This window comes from Molossus molossus, unplaced genomic scaffold (genome assembly GCF_014108415.1).
Source record: "Molossus molossus isolate mMolMol1 unplaced genomic scaffold, mMolMol1.p scaffold_m16_p_1, whole genome shotgun sequence".
Lineage (NCBI taxonomy): Eukaryota > Metazoa > Chordata > Mammalia > Chiroptera > Molossidae > Molossus > Molossus molossus.
Genome location: NW_023425344.1, coordinates 157,484,465 through 157,493,845, shown reverse-complemented (window position 1 = coordinate 157,493,845; position 9,381 = coordinate 157,484,465). Strand labels below are relative to the sequence as shown.

Sequence of the window (9,381 nt, the reverse complement as noted above, 5' to 3'; positions counted from 1 at the left end):
CACACTATTAGTTTGATCTCTGGAGGGTTAGAGACTGAGTAGTTAAGATTAGTCATGTGAGTGCTTCATAACTAACCCACAATAAAAATTCTGAACACCAAGGATTGGGTAAGCTTCTCTGGTTGACAACAATTTGCATGTATTGTCAATATTGTTGCTGGGAGAATTAAGCATGTTACCATATCACTTCGCTGTGAAGAGACGCCTGGAAGCTTGCACCTGGTTGTGCTGGGCTCTATCCCACTTGCCTTTTCTCTTTGCTGATTTTAATCTCTATCTTTTCACTGTAATGAACTGTGAATATTACAGCTTTTCTGAGCCCTGTGAGTCTTTTTAGTGAACCATCAAGTCTGTGTGTGATCTTGGGGACCCTCAGCAGTATATATACCCCCTTCTGTGCCATTACTTTTAACCTTCTTATATACTTGAGATTTTATTTTTAAAGTTTCATGTGTGTTTATTGTTGACAGCATATGGTTGGATTCCTTCCTTCCTTTCTTTCTTATCCAGTTTGATAATCTTTTTCTTTTAAGTAGAGCATTCAGTCTATTATTTTTTATTTTCCATTTATTCTGTTTGGTATTTTCTTTTTAAACTTTACTTTGGATTGATTTTTAAAAGTCATTTTACTTTTCTCTGTCTGCTAATTTGGTATATATCTCTGGTTTCATTTAGTGGTTACTAATGCATTAGCTTAACTGTCAAAGTCTAAAATTACTAGCTGTACCATCCTCCAGCTCTAGCTGGATATCTTCCATGGCCGATTTCCTCCCCTCCTCTCTGCTCTGTGCCTCAGGAGACTGACCCGCATAGATTCATCAACTGGCTCCCTTTCTCTCTGGTTCAATGTTTATTTCCCCAACTGTCTGTGTTAGGTCACAACATGTGGGCTGGGACTCCACCTAAGTCCGACACTCCTGTCAGTTGGCCTGTTCCTTAGAGCTACCCTCTTTGGTCCCTACATCTGCTCCTCCTCTTGTCCTTTGGGCCTAGAGGGGGTGCTGGCTCCCGCTGTTGGTTTCCTTAAACCCTGCGCGCAGCTTTGTAAATGGTACTTTTATGAAACCCTTCTCAAGTCACTCAGTTTAAAAGTTTCTTTGTTTCTTGCTAGGATCCTGACTGATACATAGACAATGTAAGAACCTAAAATACTCTAACTCCATTTACTCCTCTCCAGTTTATATGTCATATTATTTATTATTTTTCAAAGTATAAAGTCTTTCATTTATATTACAATGAATCAAAGCTAAATTTACACTCACAGTTATTATATTTTAAATAATTAATTAAATAAATATATATATAAAGTATATAAAATATAAATGTAGAGTTTAATTATTATCAAACCAATGCCTGTATAACTATGACCCAGGTCAAGAAACAAGTGGGAAAAGTGAGATGGGTAAGGAAAAATGTCAATATTATTGTGCAGGTTATCACTTTGAGTAGGTCGGTTTCATTCTTGCCTGACACTAAAAAACCAAGTGGAGAGTCTGGGCATGGATTCATCCATTCCCATCCTCTGTTGGTTAGGGTTGGCTCTCCTCACGTTAACTCCCTTGTACTTCTGGGTTGTTTCTGTGCGGACCAAGCAGCTCCCATGGTGCTGGGAGGTGCAGGTGCTTGAGAAACTGTCAGTGTGCCAGGAACTGCCCACCGCTACAAACGAGCTCAGTGTACCCCCTTTCTAAATTCCCTCCACCCTTGGTCAGTGTGTCCTCTGGTCTAGATTGCTCATCCCTAATGGGGTGGCCCAGACTTTCATCCCTGAGGACTCTGATCTCTTGGTAACCATGCTCTTAGGCCACGGTTCCTAATTACCAAGGTGGGAAAGGGGTGAAAGAAAGTGAAAACATGAATGACAGTTTCATGCTATAAAATCACTTTTCTGATGTTCTTTATTGTTTCCCACTCTGCTTATATTGAACTTAAAGTGTGTATTTGAAGCACAGGCTCATCGTTTATAGAGGTGTCCCAACATGTGGCCCTAGAGCCACGGGGGCTTCTACAGTGAGAGGCAGGCCTGAGCTGTGAGCTCCTGTCCCTCAGCGGTGGGGTGAGAAGCCAGCCACCACAGTGTTCTCACCAGGGATGTAGCTGGCATCTGGAGAGCAGAGGAGGGACACCAGTCCCGAGCGGTCCTCAGGCTTACCCACTCTGCACTGAAAGAAGAAGTAAGACTGAGAGTGATGATGCCTCCCATGAGCCCTGGGCTCCTGCGGGATGCTGGGAAGTCAAGACCCCCATGGTCGTGAGAGAAAGGCTGCCAGTGGAGATATGTGGGCTCTGCAGGGACTTTTCCTCATCCTGGGGCTCAAATCTCAGAAAGAGGAATGGGTAATTACCTGCAGAGGTGGTGATGACCTTTATTCATCATGAAGGTTTGAAGATACATTAACCCAGATCTGCAAAGGACACTGCCTCACCCACAACCTACCTCTGTATTCCATGGAATGCCTTCATATGGTTCCAAAAGACTGGATCCTCAAATAGCTAAAGGAAAATTCAAAAGGTTAGTGCTGTTCACTCAGATGGAATCACATGGACTCCACATCACGCACACTTTGTGGAGGGGCTTCTGCGGGACACCTGGAGCTTGTCCCTCACAGAAGACTAAAGTCCTGATTCTGTTACTGACACCAAAGGCAGTGGACCAGTGTGTCGTGACAAGAGCCCACAGGGCCGGGTCTGTGTGGGACATGGCCTAGGAGGGCAAGGCACCCTGGCATTCAGTAGGCTAGGAGCAGAAGTTATCCTTGGTACTCACCACTTGGCTGAAGGTTGTGTCTATGTCTCCCAGCACCAGGCAGTTCACCCGGATATTCTTTGGTGCTAGCTCCCCTGCCAGGGTCTTGGTGAGTCCCAGAATGGCTGTTTTACTGACATTGTAGGCACCCAGTTTCTGTGATCACAAAGGGAAGTAGAAGACATATACGTAACTGAGAAGGAGAGTTTCAGTTGGATTTCTAGGCTGTGCTTAGAAATATATCTCTCTTCAGCAGCAAGTGCAGAAATCACTGAGAATCTCATAAATAAAGGGGAAAAGGGTGCCATGCATGTCTTTCTGGAGAAGGAAGATCTGAGACACCATTGACCAGATGTGTATAGGTGTGCCCCACCAGCAGTGGCCTGTCCTGGGACCTTCCTGGACCTCTCCACTTTTCTTGGCAAATGGGGCTAAGTCCCTTTTTTTTGTTTGTCTAGAGCCATAGAAGTTTATGCTTACAGGTTCTGTGATGTAGACCCCAATTGAGGAGACCAGTACCACAGAGCTCCCCCTGGGAAGAGAAAGATGAGATAAATATGATGGAGCCACATACAAACGGGGCAAATACACACATCTGGGGCATGAAACAAGTGGACACTGTGGACCATGAAAGTGAGTGAAAGAAGTTTAGGTCCAGATTAGAGCCTTGTCCTGCCTTCCTTCAGCCCCTCCCCTCTCTCCTAGAGCACCCCGAGGGCCAGGACCAGGTTCATGGTTTCATGACACACTCGGATGCTCAATATCCATCAAGGAGCACGAGTATGAACACTTTTATGAAATACAGTCAACATTTGCCTTTATTCTAGACTATTGTTCTCTGCTGGCTTTCAGGGTGTTCTATACCAGGCATGCTTAGGAGTAATATTAAAAGTGCTTCCCAGTGGATTCTTTAGGACCTTAATCCCAGAAGCTCCATGTTCCCCCACAACCCTGCCTGAACATCCTCTGGAAACGTTGTCCACAAGGATCCTCAATGCTCCTCACTCACCAAGTCTAATGACCCTTGTCAGACCTCACCTCTCTACCCTCCAGTTTCCTTTCACACGAAGGTACTACTGACTATAATTTCCTTTCTGGAACCAGTTTGGTCCCCTGAGGAATCTGCGTTCCTGCCTCTCTTTCCCCTCTACCTACCCGTTCCCTTTCCCTCAGGGTCTCTTCTGTGCAGGCTCCTAAATCAAGATCCTTTCTTTTCTTTTCTTTCTTTCTTTCTTTCTTTCTTTCTTTCTTTCTTTCTTTCTTTCTTTCTTTCTTTCTTTCTTTCTTTCTTTCTTCCTATTTTTATTTTTTTTTCCTTTATTGATTTTAGAGAGAGAGGAAGGGAGAGGAAGAGAGAGATAGAAACATCGATGAGCGAGAACATTGATTGGCCACCTCCTGCATGCCCCCCACTGGGGATTGGGTCCACAACCTGGGCATGTGTCTTGGCCGGGAATTGAACCGGCGACCTCTTGGTGCAAAGGTTGACGCTCAACCACTGAGCCACACCAGCCATACTCAAGATGCTTTCTTTGTCCCTCAAATATTTTCTCTTTATGCTCTCTTTTAATTTGGAAAAAAGATAAAATATGCCTAAAATGATTATAACAAACAATCATATGATTTTCACCTTTGTCTCCTGAATAATGACAAAATTCCTTATCACAATATTCAAGGCTGTCCATATTTTAGCAACATCCTGCTTGTCCAACCTTGTCTCTGTCCTCTTCTCTTCACTCACCCATGGGGCTCCAGGCTGTTCTGTGCACCCCCACAGAGCAGGGGAAGACAGTGGAGGACACGGGTGTTCCAAGAGTAAAGAGTTGAGTGGGCTTTGGAAACTCCACTACCTTCTCTTGTTATGGACAGGCTGCAGGGTGCCTCAGAGCCATCAACCTGGACTTTTGTGCCCTGACCTGCCACATGCAACCTAAGAGAGGCCACTCTGGGCCTTCCTGTTATTAGAATCTCATTTCTCTCTTCCTTTGGAGGCCCTGCCTGACTTCTGGGCACTCTAGAAAATGGGTACCTAGAAATTTAGTGACCTAGAAATATGAAGTCAAACTTTCACTCCTCTAGAGAGACCACTCGCATTTCTCTGTTTCCAGAACAGCTGTGGGGACTCTGGACTGTTCTGTCTGTAGATCCCTTGTGCTTCTAGTAGAGTCCTTGCCAGACCCCCTGGGCATTCTAGATGTGAGAGAATGACACTAATGGGTAGAATTCTTTTGTTTGTGTAGCTGACCCTGAGTCTGAAAGTCAACCGCTCACTTCTCTTGTATTACTGGCTCAGCTAAGCCTGCTGCCCAGCAGGAGGGTCTGACTCAACATCTGGCTCCTCTTATTCTACCACCTCTGCTCTACATTTGATACCAAATGCCTCCCCCTCTCCCCCCTTCCCTGCCTCTAACCTCTGTTCTCCATGTAGGGCAGCAGCTGGCTCAGCAGCAGGGCTGGGGCCTTCACATTGACATTCAGGATCTGAAATCAGAGCAAATGAGGGTAGAGGAGGAGAGACATTCAGTTCAGTGTATGTTCCCACTCTGTTAGCAAATATACCACATTAGAACATGGGCACGATGGCTTCTGACAATGGGAAGTGGGGAGTGTGCTGGCTTTCTTTGATATACATGGGGGGAGGCATCCTGAAAAAGTAGGGATATTGGGGATCAGGCTGACTTTGCAGGTAAAAGACCAAGAGTCTGCAGGATGTCTCCCTGTGTCTTCAGGGACACCAGTTGGAACAATGTTTCATCTGGGTCTGAGGAGGCACTGACCAGTTGAGTCTGGAGAAGGCTGGTGTCATGAGCTGAACTGTGTACCACCTAAAATTCAGTGTTAAAGTCATAACTTGTAGTACCTCAGAATGTGACCTTTTTGGAAATAGGATCATTGTAGATGTAGCTAAGATGAGGTCATAGGACGGGCCCTAATTTGAAATAAATTGTGCCCTAAAAGGGGGAAGTTTGGACACACACACACACACACACACACACACACACACACACAGAGGGAGAGAGAGAGAGAGAGAGAGAGAGAGAGAGGCAGAGATTGGAGTGATGCTTCCTTCTGTAAGCCAAGTAACATCAGAAATTGCTAGCAAACCACCAGTAGCCAGGGAATAGCACAGAACAGATTCCCTCACAGACATCAGAAGGAACGAACGCTGCTGATGCCTTCTGACCTCCAAGACTGTGAGAATAAATTTCTGTGGTTTAAGCCGTCTAGTTTGTGGTACTCTGTTACGACAGCCCTGGGAAACTAAAAGAGCTGGATTTTGGGGTTCAAGCCTTGGGCACGAAGCATTCTTAGACAAGGAAGGGAGTCATTCCCTTCTCTTTGCCCCATATTTATTGTGATAATTTGGTTCTCTGTTGGACCCTCCTAGCAGACTGGAAGGTCATGGACAGTGGGGACCAGAAATGCAGTGTAGACACTCTTATCTCCATCTCATAGATGAAGAATCGAGGGCCAGAATCCAGGCACCAGGCCTTGCTCTGTGCCAGTGAGTCTGTGAGGGGAAGGTGTGTGGGAGTTGAGGTGGAGAGAGGGTTGCACAGAGGGTGAGGATGGCATCCAGCTTGCCCTACCTGGTGTCCCCAGACCTCACCTTGTCCCAGACCTGCTCACTGCTCCCCAAGGTACTTCCCACATAGAGATTGACCCCTGCCATACACACCAGGATGTCAACAACCCTGCAGTGTCCCAGGGCCTGCAGTGAGAAGCGGACAATGAGGACCAGGGTCCAGGAGGGAGCAAAAGAAGTTTTCTGCTGCAGTGGGAGGTGTTTCCTGTTTGAGTTCCCTGGTTAAATCCAGGATGGGACCACACCAAGTGAGGGTGGAGAGCTGTATCTCTTCATCACACTCAAAACATCTCTCTCCACCCAGATCTGTGAACCTGTCCAGGTGTAGGGTGTGCTCTGGAGTGACGAATGTCAAGCACATGGTCAGCCTTGATTCCCGTGCTTGTTTGCTTGTTCACTTGATCAGGTTATGTTTTAAAAATAACCACTCTTGCCCTGGCCAGTTTTGCTCAGCGGTTAGAGCGTCGGCCTGCGGTCCTGAGAGACCCGGGTTCGGTTCCCGCTAAGGGCGCGTGCTTCGGTTGCAGTTTGTCCCCGGCCCTGGTCGGTTGTGCGGGTGGCAGCCACTCAATGTGTTCCTTTCACATCAATGTTTCTCTCTCTCTCTCTGTTCCTCTCTCTCCCTCCCACTCTACCTGAACAAAAAATGGAAAAATGTCCTTGGGTGAGGATAAAAATAAATAAATAAATAACCACTCTTTCTCTTTCTACCACCCCCAACCACCCCACCCCCTGCCCGTCTCCTCACCTTGCCCACCAGCCGCTCCGGGTCTTCAGCCTTCCCCACGTGGCCCACAGTGCCAGTCACGCTCAGCCCCTCCCCCTGCAGCGCTGCCTCTGCCCGGTCCACATTCTGCTGCTTCCGGCTGCTGACCACCACGTGGGCCCCGTCCTGGGCCAGGCGCCTGGCGATGGCAAAGCCGATCCTGTGGGCAGAGATGGCTGTGAAGGCTTCAGCCCTCCTCCTGGGATGCTGATCACGAGACACGAATTGAGATCCACAGTGTGGTCCAAGAGCTGCCTCCAAATCTTTCTAGTGGGAAAGAGGAACTATTGAACGTTTACTATATATCAGGCCTTCACCAAGACTAACCCAGTGAATTCTCACAACTATATGTATAATAATCATATAGAGGAGAAAATTTTCCTGTCAATTTAATTACAGGGAGTTTTTAAAAAGTAATGTTCCATCAGAACATATATACACGTGCTGGGCACCCAGGGTAAGTAGTAGAGAATCTCTAACTGCCCAGTGTTTTCTCCCTTTGTTTTAGCCAGAGGCCTCTGGTGTAAACTGCACTTTCTATAAGCCTTAAAGCTCTCCTCTGCTCTGCAATTTTAAATTTTGATGCTGAGAACATGTTCTGCTCCCCTCTCCACCTCCGCGCTTAAGGTCTGAGGCACTCTTGGCTGGGGCTGGATGAGCACCTGTGGGCAAGAGCAGACAACGTTTCCCTTCTCTTACAGAAACTCTTGGGGCAGCATGGAATTTTGAATTATTCATTTGTGATGAGGGCTGGGCATTAAGGACAAACATTTAAAACATCGTGAGGGCCCAGCCGGTGTGGCTCAGTGGTTGAATATCAACCCATGTATCAAGAGGTTGCTGGTTCAATTCGCAGTCAGGACATATGCCCAGGATGTGGGCTAAATCCCCCCCGGGGGGGGGGGGATGCAGGAGGTGGCCAATTGATGTTCTCGCTCATCGATGTTTCTATCTCTCTCTCTCACTCTCTAAAATCAATAAAGAAAAACAAACAAACAAACAAACAAACATCATGGGGATCTGGAAGTCTGGAATATTAACAGTTCTAAAATAAAGGGATCTAAACTTGACCATAAAAGGTTAAAAGGAAGACAGAGCCCCTGTAGCACTCAACACCAGAATTCTCCCCCCTTGCCTACGGTAATGACTCATTACAGACTGTGGCCCATTATGGGTGCTAGAGGATGAGTGGAATTGAAAGGACATAGGAAGAGATGTGACCAGGAGAGGTTCACCTACGTAAGCTCTCTGAGCTGGTCTAGAGACATCACCCTGCGCGGTACGCTACTGCCGGTGAACACTGCAGTCAATGAAATCCCTGAGAGATGAAGAGGTCTCAGGCTTCCCCCTGTTAGACCAGGACCCTAGCAGACCATGGCCACGTGCTCGTGAAGGACAGGGAAGAGGGCGGTCCTGATGATGATGACAAATTAAATACCTTAGGGTTATGCAGCCTTAAGTGGCAGAGACTAGATTCAAACATTGCTCTGACTGAACCAGAAGAAGCTGATTTTCTAAATCGATCATTCTTGGGACTTAGAATGTTCTAGGAAGACATGCTGAGATTTGGAGTTAACTGTAAATACCAGAGCTGTGCGATGAGGTGGGGGTGTCAGGAAGGACGTGTGAGAAGGACATCCCCTGCTCTGGGATGGGGACTTTAACATGTTTTCGTTACGTGGACTCCCATTCACTCACCCATTTGTGGACCCTGTGATGACAGCCACTTTCCCAGCCAGGGTACAGCTTCTATCTGCCGTTTTGCTGCTCATTCTTGCTGAGAGAAGGACTGAGGTGCAATGAAGACCCTTAAAGGCCCACGATGCCGCCCTAAACATGCTAATCATTGTCTGGCTTTCCTCCTGGACTCAAAGCTGGAGAAGAACCTGGGAAGACAGTCATAAAATGAACCATGTTAGAATCTGTGTCTCCATACATCCTTCATGGGACGGTTCCACTGCAGTATATGATACATATTCTATCAGCCTTTAAACTTACCAGGAAAGTACAGAGCTGCCCACATCCTTTCCATGACCTATTCCCCAGATGGGCTTCCCTGTGATGCTGGGCCCCTGGCAGATGGCTGAGTGACACTTGCCCGACTCACCTCCACACCCCTGAACAAGGAATGTCACTGCCCCTCTTCTGAGAATCACATTAGTACCTCCCTCCACACATTTTTCTTCCACAAAGAAATTGCACTGAACTTCCTTCTCAACTTTCCCCAGCCCGTTGCAGCCACCCTGGTCCAAGCTCTTGTCACCTCCCCAAGCTGCTGCAAAC

The 9,381-nt window shown here is 47.0% G+C and overlaps 1 protein-coding gene across 1 annotated transcript; it reads right to left on the bottom strand.

The window, feature by feature from the left end:
- Nucleotides 1-2,045: 2,045 nt before the first annotated feature.
- LOC118617019 (dehydrogenase/reductase SDR family member 2, mitochondrial-like) lies at nt 2,046-8,945 on the bottom strand. The gene is made up of 9 exons (XM_036242538.1): nt 8,797-8,945; nt 7,081-7,258; nt 6,357-6,458; nt 5,158-5,227; nt 3,902-3,908; nt 3,227-3,272; nt 2,768-2,902; nt 2,438-2,493; nt 2,046-2,157 (listed from the first exon to the last, which is right to left on the bottom strand). The coding sequence occupies exons 1-9, from the start codon at nt 8,943-8,945 to the stop codon at nt 2,046-2,048; spliced, it is 855 nt and encodes a 284-aa protein (XP_036098431.1).
- Nucleotides 8,946-9,381: the final 436 nt, after the last annotated feature.